This window comes from Cinclus cinclus, chromosome 11 (assembly GCF_963662255.1).
Source record: "Cinclus cinclus chromosome 11, bCinCin1.1, whole genome shotgun sequence".
NCBI classification, from domain to species: domain Eukaryota; kingdom Metazoa; phylum Chordata; class Aves; order Passeriformes; family Cinclidae; genus Cinclus; species Cinclus cinclus.
In genome coordinates, this window is record NC_085056.1 from 9,236,800 (window position 1) to 9,258,162 (window position 21,363).

At 39.9% G+C, this 21,363-nt stretch overlaps 1 protein-coding gene across 2 annotated transcripts in view; it reads right to left on the reverse strand.

The window, feature by feature from the left end:
• Positions 1-21,363, reverse strand: part of NFATC3 (nuclear factor of activated T cells 3) — a 60,782-nt gene that overhangs the window by 6,695 nt on the left and 32,724 nt on the right. The window contains exons 4-10 of one of the 2 annotated variants that reach the window (XM_062499777.1): positions 17,328-17,527; positions 16,510-16,682; positions 15,594-15,734; positions 14,383-14,438; positions 13,626-13,752; positions 10,788-11,834; positions 2,113-2,214 (exon numbers count right to left, since the gene is read on the reverse strand). In XM_062499777.1, the coding sequence (XP_062355761.1) occupies positions 2,113-2,214; positions 10,788-11,834; positions 13,626-13,752; positions 14,383-14,438; positions 15,594-15,734; positions 16,510-16,682; positions 17,328-17,527 (1,846 nt within the window). The remainder of the gene's footprint in view (positions 1-2,112; positions 2,215-10,787; positions 11,835-13,625; positions 13,753-14,382; positions 14,439-15,593; positions 15,735-16,509; positions 16,683-17,327; positions 17,528-21,363) is intronic. The other variant, XM_062499778.1, reaches the window with a different exon arrangement.

The window sequence follows — 21,363 nt, forward strand, 5'->3', positions numbered from 1 at the left end:
CTACACAAAACTTTCTAAGATCACTTATCTAATTTTAACTGCATAACTGATTTGTCATCTGTTGGTCACATTTCCCATTTAACTTCATAACTTTTATGCTCTTTTCTGATTTCTGCATGTGGAAGCAGCTTGTAGTCTCTCTGACAGCAGAGTAATTGCACACCTTAATATGAACCTTCATAAATAATCTGCAGACTGCTTGCAACTACTCGACCCTTTCGACTACCTATTATATCTTCATAAGCTTGATTGTTTTCTACAGTTTGTCTTTTTGAGTTTGTCACAGCCTGTGATGCTGAAACTGCTACAAAACAAGATTTAATTTTTTCATTAAGTTTTTGTGCACTCCCTTCAATCAAGCAGAGATGTTTCCTCATGTGGGTTCTCCTCATGCTTTGGTACTCCCTGAAGCAGACATCTCACTTACCCCTTCTATGAAGGATGACTCAAGTATTCCATTAGTTACTTCCTGCCTTTGATCAGATGCTCTGATCGCCTGCAGCACACTACAGTCACAGTTGCTCTCCTCTGCAGCAGTATAATTTAGAAGCTGTGCTCTTCCTAATTTAAGCCTAAAAGCTGGCTCTGTAAGAATTCTGTACTGGCAGTGGATACAGTTAACTTGTCTGACTTGACACTGAACATTCTTCAAGGAACAAAACCATCCTACATTCCTCTGTAATCCCATCTCTTGTATTAACACCACACTAACTTATGCCAAATACATAAAATATCCATTATTTTAAGTTTTAAAAATGCCATGTTTCTCAATTGCATTTGTCAAATGCTAACACCTGTGTATAAATGTACTTCTCTATGGGTCTGGGTTTCTATTTATGTGCCCTTTTTTAAAAGGGACCTGTCAGCATATATCTGACAGGCCTAAATTTGGGGGTTGCCACCCTATGTGTTATTTTTTGGTTGGGGATACTGGTATTTGAGGGTTATTTTATTATTAGCCTGAATTTTCATTTTTCAAGAACTCATGCTCTTCAAAAATTATTCTGAACCCACCAGATTCTGAATTGCACAGAATATAGTGTAGAACACTGAAATAATCTAAGTTATAACTTGTATTTTACTAACTGATTTGCTGTTTCAAGACATAGGAATGCCATCTTGGTGTACAGTCCTTTCTCTGGCTTTGCCATTCCAAATAGGAGCTACTTACCTTACTAATAACATTTTGATAGGTAAGGAAAGCAGAATTAAGTTTCTTGAAAGCTGGCAAATGACCAGTGTGGTTTATTTCAGTTTCATAAGCAAACTTAGGATCAGTCTACAATAGTAATTGTGTAAAAGTTTTATGAAGAGCTTGGTTATTTGACTGTTACCAAGTCTATTGTACATTTACAGTTATTAGCCTTTAAAATCTATGGAGAAAGTAGAATGTGTTATAAGTGTTTATTATGTATTTGTATATGTATATATATTGAAAAAAAAGGATAGTATAGTTCTTCAGCATTTTAGGCATGTTTGTAATAAAGTGAAAACCACTAAAAGTCTGAACACAAACAAGACCAATATACCATGAAACAATTTCCAATATCATTAGTATTCAGAAGAATCATAGTGCTTAATTATCTTGCTTATATGTGAAATAAAGAAGCTGAAATAATAAATCCAGACATTCTTAGTCAATTATAGTACACATTCAATTCTAAATCTAGTTACGAACCTGTATTCCTAATACTCTGACTGGTGGTGAATGGCACTGTATTCCATCTATTTAAACTGCCATTGCTTCATCTTTTTGAAAAAGAGAAACATTCCAAATTTCTAAGTTAACTGATCTGGCCATTCTTCTACCTTGCTCATATTTGTCTTAAGATTTTCATATCCTCTTCTGCTGTTTCACTAGATCCTACAGCACTCAGGAAGTTCTGTGGCAGCTCTGTATACTTTGAGTGGAGGTTTTTACTGAATGAGTGTACACCTGGTTCACAAACGCTAAATTTCCAACTATTTCAGAATACACAGGTGTCCAGTCACAGCAATACTTCAGTATTACACAGTGCTTTTCATTTGCAGCTCTTAAAATTCTTATAACATTTTCCCCTTTCCTTTGTGCTCCAATTTCAAACATTGAAGCATTTCAGTAAGCAGACTCACCCTCTAGATTTTCCACATAGGAGTTGGACATGAGTGCTGAATGTTGAGTCCATTTCTCTGTTGAACCTGATGGCTGGTATTCCAGGTCAGAGATAAAACTGTCTGTGTCAGAGAAGAAGACAGACATAACTACTGACTGGACTAAACCAAGAAGTTACAGTTCACTCAACCAGGAAGTGATTTTCATTTTTCTTTTAACAGCACTAAATTTAAATATCCCGCTTCATTCATAAACACTGCATATGTGACATAAGTAACTACTTATAAGTAATCAGAGGGCCTATTAAAAACAGGATCACTTATCTTGTATATTTACTTGTATAGCTACTTTTCATTTAGCAGCCAGAGCCATATAGGTAATGGTTAATGTTTTTGATGTCTGCCTAGTTGTATATCACGAATTTATACTACTTAAATTTGATTTCAGTATTTGTGTTTAGAACATTCCTCCTTCAGTTTTCTCAATTTGCTTTACTTACTGTGGTCAAATTACAAGCACTTGTGGCCCTTGACAGCAACTCCAGGGTAGGCAAAAGAGTCTTAGTAAACAAAACCTTTGGTGCCATTTTCCCTCTCCACCAAGCACAGGGAGCTGTGGCTGCTTTCAGCTGCTGGCTCCCCTTTGCTGTCCCACTGCACACCCTACCCAAGGCATGGCTCTGCAGCAGGGCCACCACAGTGAGTGGCAGAACACCAAGTGTTATCTTGGCACAGGGGGCTCCCTCAGACCTGGCCCACCTGAGAAACCTGCAGGTGGTGCAGAGCTGCATTTCATGGAACTGCTTTTCCTAGAGGAAAGATCAATGTCAAATAGCATATTCATTATTTTAACCAACAAGTCTGTGTTTATTCAACTGTGATCAGTGGCTATGCAGAACTTACAACAGGGTTGGATTTGGGTTTTTTTCCCTGCCCAAGACAGGGTTGCAAGTTCAGTCAACTAGGTTTTAACACAATTAACAAAATTACTCTGGACCCTAGCTAATTTGTGCCTTCTGGATAGAGGCACACACTTGTTTTGCCAGCATGGTTTCTAAGCCCTGCTTAGGGATGACTCCTGGGAGAACAAAGGAATCTACTCTTACTTCCTTCTGAAATTCAAGCAGCTCAAATTACCTCTTTGGGTGACTTTTTAAGCTTAATTGTTCAAAGTGTAAAGTTACATGTGTTTAAATGGGAAGTGGAAAGCATTATCTGGGTTTCAATGAAAAGGTCCGCTACCATTGTGAAGGAAAGGAGTACATTAAGGACAAATTCTTGTCAAATAATAGGAGATAAGATCATTTCCCCCATCAATTATGGTAGAAACAGCAAGAAAGTGATATTTAAATAAAGATCTAATGAATCCAGGGAGATGGGCAGGAAACTGCATCACGATGAAACAAATTAACTGTATCAACAACCCTCTTTAGAAAGGTGAAGCTTTCAAAAGAGCAGACAACAAACACTGACAAAAAGCCTCCAGAGAGAACAGTGGAGTTCATTAGCTCATAAAGCAACAGCCTCTGCACCATAAAGACAGCACAACTTATACAGTAAGGATTATATGTCGCTCTGGCAGGGAAATAAGTTTCTGAGCAATTTTTCTAATTAGTTTCATAAGCAAGATCCTGAGGTTTTTGTGTGCACTACCAAAGCTGCTGACAGTGTTGAGTGTTTGCTTTTATCAATCCCTGACAAATTGTGCCATGCACAGCACACACAGCATCTCCAGCCAGCACCTTCTGGAACAGAGCATGCACTGCCTTTGGGCACACACTGCTTCTCGTTTGGGAAACGTGGGACATAAAGCAACAACCTTTTCAACTGTGTGATACAGCATAAAGATTTTGTTCTACACACACACGTTAGACAGAACTTGAGGTACCAGAAAAATATACAAGAAAAATACCTTTATACTTTGTAATATCCTGAACATTTGGGAAAGCTTTTTACTACCTTAAACACTACTAAAATGCATTCTGTAACCAAAGAAAATAAAACCAAAATGAAAACTAGGAAGTTGAAACAAAAATCAAGAAAAATGACACCTGGTAGATCTGTTTAACTGATCAAAAATTTGTACTTTTTTGAATGACCTCATTGTCCTGACTCAGTCTTTAAGTAAAGAAAGGTTAAGAAAAGCTTTAAACCCTGGATTATCAGCACCTGGTGTGGGTCAAAGCAGGAAGTCAACTTAAAATTAGAGTTCTGTTATGGATGCAGGCAGACCAAAGAGCTCCTGGAGTCATCCCATTTGATTTTCAGGATCTCTTCCTATAGGAGTCAATTAATTTCCTGTTTTTGTAGTACTATCTGATTAAAAGTTTAGCCTGTATCCTTTCCTGCTACCGAACTGAAGCAGAATGTGTGGGCTATGGGACATAATCTAGATGTACTGGTTTTAGAAAAGTAAATCTCCCAAAATATTCTAGAATGCATGACTGTCTGCTGTGCTGCTTCAGTGAGTAGCACTGAGTGGAGTTTCTTCAATATGCTTCACAGGAAGAAGTTTGATACAAATCGTGTGTTTTAGAGGACAGGTGAGTGAATTGCTCTCCTGACAGAGGTAGCAAGGATCAGCAAACCTCAAGGAAAATTATGGGCAGACTGCAGCACACATTTCCTGGGACATACACCTTCTTCTGTCAACTCCAGACAGAACTCTACCAGCTGAATTTATGCGAAGAATCTCTGCAACTACATCACATTGCTTAGTGCAGTATATTTAGCCTGGTTTTGACTCCACATGGCCAGCAAGTGTCAACTCCCCCTAACAAAAAAGAAGCTGCCAGGCTCTAATTAACCCTCAGTCATCTGTGCTGGAGCAGCCAGCTGAGACCAAGCCAGTCACACAGCAGAGCATGGCTGCTGTGGCAAACTACCACAGACATGGTGTGCTGCCTTGCAAGCCATAGACCAGGTTTGCTTTTAGAAATTTCAGGTTTCATGCCAACTTCACTAAGCAGTACTACTTTTCTTTCTTTCCAGTAAACTGTATGGAATGTTGGAGTACAGTCTTTGTGTGCACATTATCTTTATAGCTGTACAGAAAAATTAAATGTGCCTGCAGAATCACAGCACCAGCTCTGCAAATTAGCTGCTGCACAACAAGTACCCTGCTCATGGCTTGGTGATGCTGTCACACTCCACATTTCTGTATCCTGGTGAAACCAACTCACTGCAGCCATGTTTACACCTTTACTCTCACACAAGAGGGAGCTGAGTCTGACACACAATTCAGCACAAGCCTTGGCTCTAGAGGACACATGGGCCAGGCAGTGTTGCTGAAGGGTCGGTGTGGATTTTTTCCAGGGTGGCAAGGTGAGCTGAGCTCCTTCCAGTTCAGCTGGCAATTGCCAGCAGCCACACCTTGGTGCAGAATTGCCACCTGCACTGATGGAAGAAGTTTCTAACCTCTTCTAATTCCTGAATGGAAATCTTTTTGAAGTGGTGAGCCAGCTGAGTTGAGTTTCCATTAGTTTTGATATGTTCTGTGGCTCTCACAGGGAGAGCTGGCCATAGACATGTGAGGATTTAGCTGACATTTTTACACATTAGAAATCTGTAACTGGTCTTCTCACTGGATGCCTCACTGACACAGATTTTATGGACACAGTGAGTGAATCCCCTAGAAGATACAGTCAAAGCACCGTTTAACTGCTGACAACCCCTGATGCAAAACATTTCCCCTTTGCTCACTGCTCCACCCTTCAGCTTTTAAACTACTGCTCAGTCTGGATCTTTATTTTGTTCATAAACACACATTTCTCAAAGTAGATTTCCATTATCTTTCAATACATTTCAGGTTCTGCCTTATCACCTCAACATCTCATTGCAGCACCATGCACCTCACTGCATGGATAGTGCATGACAATACAGATTTAATAACCAGAATGCTAAGAAAGAAGGAGTTTGAACACAGCTTTACTAACCAGTTTATACTGGTATAGTTTTCAGAATGCCTTTCAGTGCAGGATTGTTCTGGGAGTTCCAAGCACAGTGTAAGGTCAGAGTCAGTCCTTGGCCGTGCTGGACACACTGCAAGGTGAAACACCTCACTCTGTACTCAGGAGACAATAAAAACACCTTGGATTTGAGATGTTCACCTCAAGTTTGAGCTGCTCTCCTCCACACTACACCAGACTCCAGCATTCAGAACTTTCTGTGCTTCTGCAGACCTCTGATGGCAGGATGCTGCATTAATTAACACTGATCTGTTAATGAGCAAGTTTTAAATATAGACAGAAATACAAAGTATAGTCCTACTCCAGTATTTTCCTGTTACTCACCACTTTGGTTCTCCAGAAATTAAGCTGAAGCTACAGTAAAAAAAACCTGCCTGCAAAGATGTACAAGTCATCTAGCCATGATCAGAATAATCTGAGCTTCTCAGCAAGAGAATTTATCAGATGGAGAGTTATCACAGAACAATTAAAATGAATGAATTTTAATGGCTTAGAGTTCTGCATGGAATATGTCTGATAAAGCAGCCTTATTGCTTTATATACACAAAGTCCTTAGGGGATTTCTAGTTATGATTTACAGTAAATGCACATACTGGATTTTCTAATCTCCAGCTTTATGTAATGGAGATGCAATGAGTAACAAAATGTAAGAGGATTAGTAGAAGGTGATCCTGGTTCGGTGAATACAAACACCACCTTAAAAATGGTTAAATATAGGTGTACATGTTAGGAATCTCATCACTTAGAAAGCCATGAAATCCAAGGTAAACTCCCTCCTAAACTGCAAACCACAAAGGATTAAATTGGAGATCAACAGCATGGAAACAGTTTTAAACCTATAACTTGACAGTAGGAATAGGTAAACCACTACATTAGGAGAACTTTTTAAAAACGGGGGGGTGGAAATTAATTAGGCCTCATTACATAACGAGACTGAGTCTAACTTTGAGTAACTTTTCTTTCAAGTGTGGAAGAAACTTTATTAGATGGGCATGCAGCAGGGCCCAGTATGGATGATGGATATGGGAAAGGCCAGAAATGACCAGATGCCTGTTTCCAGTCACTTCAGCTGCCTTGTTTACATCTATTTGCAGTCCTAAACAATCCACTGTCTATCCAGGGAAACGTTAACCTGAGGAGTTGGACAGAGGGCTGACTAGCTGAAACAGAAAAAAAGTCCAACACACTGGGGGATAGAAAAAATAGAGGGGATGAATAAAACTGCATGAAGCTGCTTTTACTTAGTTCCAGCCCAAAAGTCCCTGAGCCTCTGCAGCCTGACTACTGCAAAAACCTAAGCAGAAAAGGGAACTTTTTCAGAATACCTCTGAAGTAGTAGCATACAATACTACTTTGAAATTGTGTAGTGTTTCAAATATATTTTATAATGTAATCTGAATTTTGTATCTCTGTGACCTCATGCATTTTGATCCCTTGTGACAAGTGAACTAGAAGATGTTCCCTGTAGGATGCAAGGATGGGAAGATGGGAAACAAAAACATAAAAGTAAAAAATAAAAGGTGAAGATTAGAAAAGTCTAAGGATATCAACGAGGTCCTCCTGAAAAACAAGACAATGAAGAGTCACACAGAGTTCAGTATGGGGGAAAAAGGAAAGCAGTGTCCTTTGTGCAGACACATGGGCAGGATCTGCCTTTCTATTGTGGAACCTGCCCTCAACCACAGTCTGAACAGAGCCCAGGTAAAGGGCAAAGGAATACAACAACATTTAAAAAGATTCTCCATCTAGTCACTGGCAAACACCTTGGACTTTGCAGGGAACACTTTCCAGGAGATGCTGGGCCAAGATTAATCCAGATGCTCTTGGCTTGAGCACTGATGGATGAAGCAGCTTTGTAGTTCTGTACTAGGTAGTGATTTGGAAAGGGTTGTGGTGTGTTTTTAAGAAAAGACCTGAATGTTGGCTGAAGAGGATGTAAGTCACTTCTAGGGGGCTTAAATGAATTAATGTAACTATTATCCACACTGCCACATCTGGAGGTGGGGATCTCCCAGTTTTCTGGGGTTTTTTTTGCTGGGATTTTATTTTTAAGAATTTTAAATCAGATTCTGTCAAGATACACAGTTAACTCTGGGGTTAATTTATCATGGGGTAGCACTGCCATACTGCACTGAAATTTTGCAAAATATTTATTGAAATATTTTATTTTCTTGGCAAAGAAATAGATACTATTTTAATTTTGAAACAGTGTACGTTACTTAAAAGTAGGAGCATAATTTACACTCTCACAGTTTTTTGTTTACTGATTTAAATATTTAAGGCCAGTAATCCAGACATGATTTAAAGAATTTTCAACTGGCTTTGACTTAGTATTTTATTTTGAGAGGTTTATTTGCCTTAACTGGTAACCCTCAAAAACCTATTTTCCAACTAAGCAGAGCTTTCAGGTTTGATGTATTAACTCAGAGAACATATTGTATCAATACTCATTTTATGTATGTAATTATGTTTGGATTTTTTTCTTTAATTGTTATAACATTATTTTAGAATAGTCTATTTGCTATTTTTGCCTGGCTCTATTTGTACAGAAACTAAAATTCAATTACACATAAAAAGAAATTTTAGAATTATTTTTTAAAACAGAGTAATATGTTAGATGAATTATTGAAAAAAGTGTTCATGAGTAAACATGTTTTTTTTTTTCTTTTTCCCTTAAAGCTGATTAAGCAGAGGAAGTATTCACTCACACTGAGAGAACTGAGCAGCTTTGCTTCTTGTCACTGTGCCCTTTCAGACTTTTGAAACAGCAGGTTTAATGCTCGACATCTGATTTGTATTTGGAGACTGGAAATGCAAACAAGCCCCAAACCCACTCCACAGGAAATCATCGCACGGCAGCGACGTGGAAGGGAAAGGCAGGAATCTGCTCACAAACCCAGTGCTCCTGCCAAGGGCAAGTTCAGCATTTAAATCCATGGTCAATTTTACATATATGAAGTATGTTTAATCAGCAGTTCTCACAACTTCTTTAATTTTGTAGAACAACCATTTAAAGAAAGAAGTTAATTAAGCTGTGGCCATTTGAATCCCATGCTCACTGTACTCTAATCCACAGCAAGTGGCCATGCTTTCAGTGGGGCTCCAAGAGCTTCTCCCTGCTGACTCCATGCTTTTGCCAGCACAGGAACAAGGCAGTACTTTCTTTCAGTGTTAAGCAAGGAGATAGGATCAAAAAGCAACAAATAGTTGTGACACAGAGAAAAAGAAATTCTTTTTAATGTGCATACTGCCAAGATGCAGTAAGTGCTAAACCCTTCTGATTACTTTATGAGCAGTCTAACTACAGTATTTAGTTATATCTGATTTGTTTCTACATCTTTTTTTTTTGTGGGTATGGAGAGAAGGATGAGAGAAAGGTAGATTCTAACCTGACACTTCTTGAAACATTAGATTTCTTTCTTGTTCCTCTATATAGAAGCATAAAACGCTATTTTTTTGCTGCATGCTGTTTCACAAAGCCTTGCTTTTCTCCCCTTAGCAAGTCCTTGACAGAATCAGTCTCTTCCTTCCTTTCTAAATAAACTTAAGTTGATTGATAAACAGTGTTGCTAAAAAGAGAGCTTTGTTTAATTAAGGTGGCCACTGAACTGAAAGCTCAACTAGATTGGTTTCTCTTGTTTTCTTCCTACTATGCCACGTCTTTAACGGCATTTCTGACTAAGTTTTATTACTACTGTCTGGAGGTAACAATAGCAAAGCTCCGTTTATGCAGAGAGCTGGACTGACACATACTTAACAGATGGCCTACACTTAAGTCTGTATTCTACTGCTGATGCAATTAAGTAATTACCAAGGATGGTTAAAAAAAACCTCCAAACCACAACATTTAAGGCTACTTTAGAAAAGAGACACTGGCATGATTCCCTTCATCAAAACCAAACACATTTTGCACAACTTTAAAGGCCAGGCCTTCTGGTCTTCCAGTCTTTATTAGCATGACATTTCCTTTAAATTGCTTTGCATCTACACCTCAATCTGATGTTTAGGAACTGATTTTTTTTTTCACGTGGTTGGAAAATATTGTAACTATTTAATTAATATATAAATTTAAAAATTGTCCAAATATTTACAATACAGTCCTTTTATAGTCTGGCCTTTAACATTATAATGTCCTTGTTCTGCCTATGTTAAACAAGTGAACTTCTCAAAAAGGTAGCCAGAGTGGAGAAAGCAAACAGCCACTGTGAGCAGAGGTGCTGAATGATGACAAGTATCTACAGAATGTCTGTGAGGAGACCAAGACAGTGCCAAAATGCATGTGATAGATTATCAAAACACCAGCCTGCCCTTCAAACCTGGGACAACTCCAAGAAACAAGACTCCAAACTACATCTATGCAACTTAGATATCGTATTATGGTTTTCACTGAAACTTATCAATTAGCCAATCAGAAAAGGCTTCAAATTGCTTTCTTGAATACAAGATGTCAATGCGCAGGAGTTGATCCTCAAGTCTTGTTTTATGACAAAACCAAAATCTGCAGGCAAATCAGACTAAAACGCATCAATTCTGTAAGTACAAATTAACAGCCAATATAATTAGTTTTAAACAAGTTGTTGCTTTGGACACAAAAATATGACTCCATTCTGGTGATATCAATTTCCTTCTGCGAAGAGCAGTGTGTTCTAAACAAAACAACTCTCCCACACCCACTTTGTAGTTTAATGCCCATTATAACCTCAGTATTGCAATATTATATCCACTTACCATCATCTAGTGTGATGTCTTGTAGTCCTATGGTTTGAAAATTCAGTTCGCGGTCTTCAGGCTCCGGTTTGATGTGAACAGCTGCCCCCTCGGGTGCAAAGGGAGATGAGTCACACACAGGGTGGGCCCCCAGGGGTGACACCGTGCCCAGGGCTGCCAGCGCGGGGCTGGAGGCCTGCGGCGAGTGCTGCCCCGAGCGGCTCCCGGGCGGCGGCGACGGGGCGGGTCCTGAGCTCGGAGATTGGTAAGGCAGAGGCTGGAGCTGGGGGGAAGAGGGGCCGGACAGCGGCGAGTGGCCCAGCGGGTGGGAAGCCGTCGGGGACGGGGAAGAAGCGGAGGCTGGGTTTGGGGAATGGTACGGGACCTGCTGCAGCTGCGGAGAAGCCTGGCCGAGGGTGCGGCTCATCGCAGAGGGGATGGAGCCCTGCCCGGTGCCCGGGCAGTGGTATCCCATCGATGGCAGGTGAGCAGACGACTGTCCCGAATGAGCTGCATGTGCCAGGGGGTGTCCTGCTGGACTCGACGCTGACACGGAACCTGGATTTGAAGAATGGAACTGCACTGGTGGTAGAGCTTGGCAGCTGAGATTTATCAAATGAGGTACGGCCGTGTCTTGCGGAAATGAAATCGCATCAAATCCTTGGCTGGAGGCAGAGTTCATAGGAAGACCAGGCTGTCCATTGTACACATCGTTAGACTGCATAGGCTGGTAAGAAGGCCTCACAGGAGGTGCTGATGTTACCTGAAAAGACTGAACCACAGCAGGAGGCAAAACATGACACTCTTCACTTGGGCTGAGGTTTCTGCCCTGCATATGCGGCAGGTGAGGCACGGCCGAGGTCACCATGGCCGTGTAGGGCGGCTGAACGGGACACACGAGGCTCCTGGGTGACGTGGACAGCAAGCTGTCATGGGGGTGGCCCTGCTCTGGTGAAGGCAGCTGGGGGCGCATCGAGTGCAGGCCCTGGACACTGCCCGCGTGCGGCAGGGCCAAGGACGGAACAGCAGACAAATCCACCTCCTCTCTGTGCTCTTGCTTCATTATAACTAGAAAAGTAAAACAGTTTTACAACTCCAGCACATCTGTACCCTGTGACAGACACACACCAGCTGCTGTTCAACAACCACAATAGCACTCTTAGTGTCATTGCTTCCCTTCTGCTCTGCTTTCACCTTCTTTGTTTCTACACCTGCAAAGCCAGAACAACTCTCCCAGCAGGTATCCAATGGCAAGCTTCTCCCCAGCACACCTTCCTATGCAATGTAGGTTTTTAAAGACATTTGCAACCCAGCCAGAGAAAGGACAGCTCATCTAAAGTATGTTCTTGTTACCAGAGGGGGGGAGCTGCTGCTGGGCTCTACTGAAAATAGGCAGATGTGAGTTCCGTATCACGCACTAGGAAATGGTGAAGGAAATTTTTAGCAGGCTTCAGGCTTTCCTTCGCCTCTGATCACAAGCACAGCTGAACTTCAGCAGCACACAAGCTAGTTTGAGTAGTGCACCACGTTTTAACTACAGCAGCTCTTAAAGCACATCCACCAATTTCAGTGATGGCAACAACTGTTCTTAAAAGAGTTACAAACTGACACACTTTCAGTTACAGGCTTATTACAGGTTGATTTTTTTAAACTTCTGGTAGGCTCACAACAAGATACTAATCTTAAGCACTAGTACAAAAATGCCAACACTTAAATGCTCATTTGCTACTTTATAAAATACAACAAACTAAATATTACAGTCAAATGAACCCTAATACATATAGAGTATTTTAAGTGCTTGTGTCATAACAGCTGCACTTACAATTCAGCTTGCTTCTTATTTAAGTAGCAACTGTCATTATTTCGTTCCACCATTTAAATAATTTAAATAGAGATATTTCAAACAAAAATATAGATGTGTAACTATCTTAGGAGCTGATACTCCTGAAAAACAGTTGACAAATACCACAGAAATCTGATAACACAGTTAATGTGTACTTGGCGTACCAGACACCCCAGTAACACTGCCTAAATTTAAAAAGTAGGTAATTTTAGAGCACAACAAGTGAGCATAGCTTATTTTAAATTGTGTTAACTAATGGAAGTTGGCTTTGTCAGCATATACAGGAGTTTTAAGAAGTTTATATTAATATCCTTATCCAACTTTAAAGACTCCTTCAGATATCTGACTTCAAGTGCTCCAAGGAACGCAAAGGGTCCCCATCACTGGTACCTTGGGAATTCTGACTGCTCCAAATGGGTATGCAGCTCTGAAATGCAAGGGGCAGGAAAGGAGCAGGCACTGCATGTCTGGTGTAAGCTCTTCCCCACACTAAGTGGGAGGGAACAGGCTGTTTTACTACATCTGCAGTTAACATGTCCTGGTTTCACTTCTGGCTAAGTTACAAGCTGATTTGTCTCAGTAAGCTGCAATGTGTCCAGAGCGGGAGAAAAAATAATTTGACCTTCATTCTGTCTAAACCTGTTGGGTTTTTTTTAATTTTTTGACATTTGAGAGTGGAAAAAATACACAAATCTGTTCTTCTATGATCTCACTATCAGCCATATCATCACTAGGGTTATTTAAAAGATCAGCTTCTGAGATTCATCATCATTCTCAAAGAAAAGTAAAATGCAAAAATTAGTAGAAACTGTAATGAAGAAATAACTGGCTGCAGTCACAGTACAAGAGCTTATTACTCTCTAGTTGGGCTTTTTAATTAGACAAGCGTTAGTGACTGTTTTACAAACAGTTCAAAGCTCATCCTATGTACCTGTCAAAGGGACAAGACTGAAGTATTTTTGTATGTCCACTTTAAAAAAACAAAAAAAGCCACTTTTGTATTTTTCATTTAATACCTGGTGTGTAAGTAAAACGTTGAGATTGGCTTTTTTTCCTCTTGCCGTTGCAGAGATAAAACTGCACCTGAACTGCAGCTGTGATGGTTTTGTTATGGTATGGAGGAACTTCAAGTATGATGTTTGCCTACAGGAAAGTTGAAATAAAAACGTTTTACATATTAAATGCAAATGAAACTATTAATTACAGAAAAACAGAAACACTTATGGCAAAATTAAAGCACCCTAGTATTTTGAAATAGGCAAACTTCAAGTTTATGAACATTACACAGTAAAACAGTACTATAAGCAAACTTTTATTTGGAGAATTTTATCTTCTTTTAAACACAAGTGCTCTGAAGATAATGCTTTAATTAAATAGACATATAATCTAAAGGATGCTTTGCTTATCTGCCAGAGCACAAAAAAAACCTAGCAGTTAAAGAACTGCATTTTGGATCACTAAGCTTGTAAAAATTTTTTGAATGCACTGTAAGTAATTTGTCACATTAGCAAAATGATCTTAAGTTTCTGCTTTTTGATTTTCAAGTTTTTTCATTGCTTTCACAACAAGCATGCTATTTCCAGTTCCTTCAAAGCATCGTCTTAATGGCTTCTTCATAGTGTTAAGACAATTTAAAGTCTCCAATTGTCTGTCTGAATTAGCCAGTGATCTACTTACTTTAATAAATGAAGTCTAAATTTCAGAACAACAATGAAAATGCCTATTTTCACATTAAAAAAAAAGCTTTCTAAAGTAAGAAAAATTGTTTCTCACCCCTTGACACTTTTCCCTAATTATTTTCCCTTCTACCTCCCACTGAGGCCGTCCATCTGTTGAGAGAAATTTACAAATAATTCAAGCAAAAAGCATTTTCTTAACATATTAATAATTAATCTTAAAAAGATGTAAATACTTAATATAAAAGTGGATTTATTTTCAGTCACATAGAGGCCGTTAAACTGACCGACACACACTGTAAACAAAGCCCAGAGATGCTTTAGGAGTTTCAGCACCCCAGCCATTGTGGCTGCCTGTTGGGCAGGACTCTGCCGCGTGCTCATCCCGCACACGCAGCCTGAGCTGCAGAGGAGGCTCTGAGTGCACAGAAGGATCCTCCTCATGTTTCTGAAACGTTTCTGAAGGCTGGTTAAACTGCTGCTGCCGCTTGTGCTTATTCAAACGAGCTGCCCAGGACTCGCAGGCTGAGTCAGCAGCAGAGATAACCCCGAGCACCCGTCCCTGCCCGCCCCAGGGTCACGGTGCCTGCAGCCTCCCGCCCTGAACCCACAGACCCCTGGGGCAATGGGCAAGGGGCAATCACCTGGGCAGCGTCCCTGTGCTCTGCCCTGCCACAACCCACTCCCTGAACCCCTGAACGGAGCACTCTCTGCCACGGGGTGTTACAGGGAACCAGGGAGCCACAGAAGCAGCTCTGCTTCTTCCAGAGGTGTTCAGCGTGTGTGGCCAAACACACGATTACATAACCTATTGTATTTGCTAATAAAAATAACACTGCTCTTATTTACATATGTTTTCCTGATAGTTCAAAATCAGACACTTAAGTCATCAAAATGATAATTTAAGCTGTTCAGATTTAATGTTTTATTGTTTTCTAACTAGCATTTATTTCATTAGCTAAGGAGTCAGTTCCTACGCATTGATTAAATTAGATGCATCAATGCCAAATAGTACGCTTCAGTTAGATCCCATTTTCACTTTTTTATTTTTATATAATAAGAAGGAGCAAATACACGGTATGATCTGTCAACAGCATCTTTCAAATACACACATTCCAAGTCAGTTACCCTCTAACTGTCTTCTTGTACTTCATTAATAATGGCCTACCAGCACATAAATCAGTGCCCACAGGAACTTTCCAATTACTACTCAGGACTTGCTTTTCCTTTTAAAACACCCTTATTTCTTAAAATCAAGCTCAGATACTGAGCCTGGTTTGAAAAAAAACCCAACAAGACAGTATTTACCTTGTCCTTTTTCAAAAAAAATAATTTTGGATTCTGGAAGAAAATTGGATCCTGTCACCACCATTTCATGGCCTCCATTTACTGAGCAGCTGTTGATGCTGTATTTCTCAATCTGAGGAAGTTCTTGCGCAGATCGTTGAGCTTTAGAATTATTAAAGGAATAATTATTATTCATAATTTTAATCATAATGACATTTATTTTATGATTAGAACTTGAAGAATCAGAGATGAAAATAAAATTACCATCTGTTTACATACACAAATCATATTTGTCTATGATTTACCTTTGCTTCTAAAATTATTATAAAATTATGTAATTGCATAAAAGAAATATCAAGAAGAAATGAATGCCAACAGTGTCTACTGTTAGAGCAAATTCAATCTTTAGTTTACGAGTACTGGATTAAAAGTTACTTTACTAGTTTCTAAACGAAATGAATTCGAGGGGAAATTCAGATTTTGGTCATGCCTTGAGTCCTTAGTGCCAGTATTTAACAAATCAACTCTCTAGAACTTCAGCTGTTCACTAGATAATACTATATTGGATAGTATAGAGAAAGCCATGGTACAGACATTTGTCAGTGAATTGCTATCAGCTTTAGAATGAGTATTTTCACTGAGCTGTATCAGCTACCTCTGCTCATATGCAGGCACTACTGAAACTGCTGTGTGACTGCACTGAGGTCAAAGCCCAAACCCTTGTTTTTCCTCTAAACCTCCAAGCTGCCACTTGGCAAGTACTGTCTTTACTTAGATAGATTAACTTTTGGTAATTGAGCTCTTTACACACAATGCTTTTCACACAATTGTTATCTATAATTCTGGCAATAAATATTTGTCAGAATAACACTACTACTGACACATGCAGAAACCACGAGTATAAAAAAAGTATAAAAAAAAGTTAGAGCAATCTTACAGCATTCAACAGGTATGGAAGCAGTCTGCAGAGATAAGACCTTTCCACTGGGCTGTGGGATGTGAACACGGAACACAAGGCGCACTCTGGTGTTCTTTCTTCCAATATCTGTCTCTCCTTTCCGGAGCTCTATGTCTGAATTGCGCAGTTTCAAAATACCAGCACAATCAATACTGGAGACGCAGAGGATGGACAGATGGATCCCAAGAGAAATGGAAGAAAATCAATCAAACTATTGCTAAAGTTCACTCTGTAAGCCTTTTGTTTGTTAAAGAATGAAGCTGTTCTATTTTCCCTCGCATTATGGTATTTTAAGGGTTATTTTAAATGTCTGTGATTAAAAGAACGCTTAGTGTGGAAACGGCAGCAAGTACTGGTGAAGCATTTTGTCTTGTAAATGTCCTGCTGCTTTTTTGAACCTTTAAAAGATTACTTGTTATTTCACATTGTTTAACCTCCAAAGTGAGTTATTTAACATAGTAAACGTCATTTACAAGGAGCAGGAGACCAACATTCAGTTGCAGCTGAGGAAGGACTAGAGAATGACAAAGTGTACCCATCAAATCCCAGCTGCTATTCCGCACAGAGGTCAATTATTCATATGAGATGCACAACCTCAATCATATAACACATTTGTACGAGAGCTTCCCTGCCTGTCTGCTCCTTTACTTCTGACTGCTGTTACACAGGCTCGCTTCAAGAGATGTGTCTCTCCATCACAACCCACGTTCCACAAGATTCTTCTTTAACCTTTGCACAAACGAAGAAAACAAAAACTACACATAGCAACCAAATGGCTAACTCATGCTGTGATGTACCTGGCTGACATATTGTTTTCGGGAAGAAGTGGAATTTCCAGCACTTTGGTGCTGGCAATGATGATCTCCTGGCTGGCGGTGGCCACGGTCTTGCCGGTGATGCGGTGCACCTGGTAGAAGGCGTGGGGCCGCAGGTAGCGATCGTCGGCCGTGCCAATGAACATCTGCAGGTTCACCGGCTTCTCGCTGTAGCCCAGCAGCTGAGGGAAGGGCACGAGGAAGAGCAACAGGTTAGGGGACTGCCACTGCATCTGTGTGTGCACACTACAAACGAGCAGGGAGTCCAAACAGTCCAGAGTCAGTAGTGTTTCATCACAAACTACAAACTCTTCAGCAAGCAGGAAACTGAGTACAAGTGTCTGTCTCCAAACACAAGGACTGGCAACAATTACTGGAACAAATGAATATCAAAACACCATGATTATTTTTTAATCTCTCAAAGAGAAGTTTTCTTTCTACAGAAATTTCTACATCGAAGCTATGCTATGCTATAGGTCTGTTTCTGGTACTGTTTTTAATTACCAATTTTACTAAGATGCACCTAGATTCTAGAAATACTAAAATATTTTAGCTTTTCTACTATGAAACAGAAGAGCAACTTTTATTAAACTTAGGAAGTTTTGTGAATGAAAATGTATCAAGTCAGTACAAGAAAATTCAAGTAATATCTAGAAAATTAAGCGTGGTTTATTTTTGGCAAAGTAAATACTTTAAACCCCCAAATTTTGCAAATGTTAATTTACACATCTTTCTGTTTCTCAAATACACATCTAACCACCAATGCATTGAGCTGCCATAAAATCACCTGTTGCTTGAGCTAACTGCAGCAATTCTGGCTCAACGCTGAAACAGCAGAAAAAAAAATAAACTGAATCTAGAAGAAAAAGCCCATGTACTATTTTATGATAGTACATGGGTAACCTGTAAAGGAAACAAATGTAAACAACAGTAACACCAGTTTCCTTTAACCCCTGCTACTACAAATCTGAAAACTACAGAGTATTTCTTACAAATCCATTTTCTTTCACCTTCCTGCAATTGGCAGATTGATGCAGGCTGCAAGTTATATAATTGCTAAACTGCACTGGAGCAGATTTACGTTTCATTGACTTTGACATCAACTTATGTTCAAACGGGAGGGAGGGCCAGACAGTCATTCTTTAAACGTGGTTTTGTTGTGTCAATATTTTTGTCTCTAGGGAGAGTTATTTGGTCACACAACAATATTATCCAGGCTCTTTACAGAACTAACACTTAAAAACCAAACAAAACATGTCAATTTAACCTACTTAGAAGAGTAATTTAAGCCAGTAGTCAGCAGCACAAAAGCCCAAAGCACACCCACACCCAGCAGTCAGAAGCCCCAGTGCTGGTGCATCACTCCTGGCAGGGAGGTTTTATGGACCAAATGAACGCCTCGCTTCTATATTCAAGTTACAGCTTGGTTTCTATATTCAAGTGGCAGCACCTACCAGGTCTGTCATTTTTATTAGCGCTTTCTCAGTCAAGAATACAAATTTGGGTTCCAACAGAAGTCTGTAAAGTCTTTGCTTTGTCAAATATGTTATCCCTGGAGTTCTCTGTACAGAAAGAGCTAAATCCAGCTAACTGACACCCAAACCAAACCAAAATTTCCATTCAGCCACTGAGTGGAAATAGTCTAGATTGTCAGTGTTGCTTCCCATGTAAATAGATGGGATAAACAAGCATTTAGAAAGGTTACAGTAAAGAACCTCCTGTGACAGTCAGTGTACTGACAGGTTTCTCTCCCTTCACTGTCAGAAATCATCTATAAACTACAGGCACATCAGGACCACAAGGAACATATTCCTCTTAGTGTTGCAATCACAGTGGAGCATAGGGACTGTTGCATCAATTAAATATATACACACGCTCAAGTTCCTTTTCATGCTTGATGCAGGACTCCAGTGTCTTTCCAAAAGCTTTTTTTTCATTAAATAGCAAATGAATATTTGAATTTTTTATTGGTCTGAATTATTATAAGAGTTTAAAGAAAATTAGGACATGTATTAGTTTAGCATTAAAGCAGCCATCTTGTCACAAGTTCTCAACACTGCAACTCCACCATCCATTTTCCTCAGAGTTAAAATTAAATCTTAACACAATGGAATCCAGCCTAAATGTGACGTTAGTGAAATGTGTTCACTCTATTACTGGGAATTATAAAAATTACAAGCCAGACCTATTGAAAAATTTGACTGACTTCCAAATGCGGTCACTGTGACAAAGCTAATTTCCAATTAAGGCTAATCTTCCCCATGCTGAACAATGGACATGTACACAGCAGTTCTAGAGATGCTAGTGATACCAGAGATAAGGAAGGGTGGGGGATACTTGTAAAATGAAGCTGGTCTGTCCACAGAGCACAAAGACCACCTTCTACAGAAGCCTACACAGAGCAGGAGCTCAGTTCAGGGAAGTAAACCCCCCCATGCCAGCAGTCATACTGTTACTGCCCAGAAGACTCTGTGGCCATATACATTGTCAAGGTAGCAGAGACTTAAAAATATATATTTGGTATTGCAGGCAATTTGTTGGTTTTATTCAAGGTTAAACAAAAAGAGAACCACTCCCCACCTCCAATGTAAAGGTATAAATATAAGCAACATGTGCAATACCTGTGGCAATAAAGTAAGCCAGGGAGTGGGGAAAGAAAGAATAACCCCCATGTCCTCCAGCCCAGGGTGCAATTCAGGGCCTGACTGCACCATTGGGGCTCATCAAAAGAAACATCTCAGCCTTACACAAGCAGTGGACAGGCTGCAGTGTCCCCATGCTCCCAACAGCCACAGCCAAAAGCCAGTAAGCTCAATAGGCTGTGCATGCTAATGAGATAGCCTGATGTACTAGTGAAACTCAGGCAGCTGTAGAGATTGTGGATAGAAAAAACTCAACTTTTATTAGACAAATCTGTGCTTTAGAATGAACTTTTTCCCCTTAAATCTTGTGTAGTAAGTGAGCTGGCAACTCCAGGCTGACTTGCCACTATTGATGTAATACCTACCTTGTGAATAATGAAGGAGACTTACTACCCCAAATCAACTTCAAATCAGGAAAAAAATACTTATTTAGGCATTTAAAATGCATTTGTTTTAAACACAGTTTTGTTCTCATTCAAAAAGATATTGATTGTTCTTAATTGCATTGACAGCAGGGTGACACTTTCTTACCACCTGCTTTATGCACAATTCTGTATGTTGAACAGCCCAAACATTTAAATCAGTAAAAAAAACCCCAACCAGCTAGTTGTTTTTCAACTAAAATAGGTACTTAATTAACTTGAGAGAAAAAATACTATATTTTTTTGAAATACATAATGAAGCCATGGTATCTGTACCTTTAGTTCACCTTAGTGAAGGATATACGCAATAAGAACACAGTGTCTTTTTACAGATCACAGGTATTTAAATAAACAGCATTTTACAACCTACTGGCAAGTGCTGTAGAATCAGCACCATGAAGATGCATTACGCTAAGGCACTACAGTATCAGTGTGCTCAAGATTCAGTCATGGGTCACTTACAGAGGAACAGTAACCTGAACTACTGGTTGAGCCCTAGGAGGGCTTTCAGGTACACCTTCCAGCACTTACTCCATAAACGTGCAGTATTACAGCTGCTCACTACAAACAAAAAATTGCTAATTTTACTTTAAAAAAAAAAAGATATAGCACTTTCCCAGGAGCAGCAAACAGTGTGCTGCAGACAAGCAGTAAGTTACTGCACTGTGTCACTAGTGACCTCTAGAAACCCTCCTCTGTAACAGAATCCTGATGCACCACCCACTGCTCTGCGAGGAAACTCAGCCAAGTTGTTTTTGTGTTTCTATATCGTTTCCATAGCAAAGGTCAGTGCCTGCGTAAGTTAAACTAAAGCTGGAAGGCTAAAGACTGAAGGTCACTACAGGATAAGCCACAAGGGCTGCACGCCAAAGCAGCTCCAGCCGTATTACTACACTGCACACAGGAAACCCCTGCATGGCACCGGGAGTTCAGAGCTTTTACCGAGCAAATACA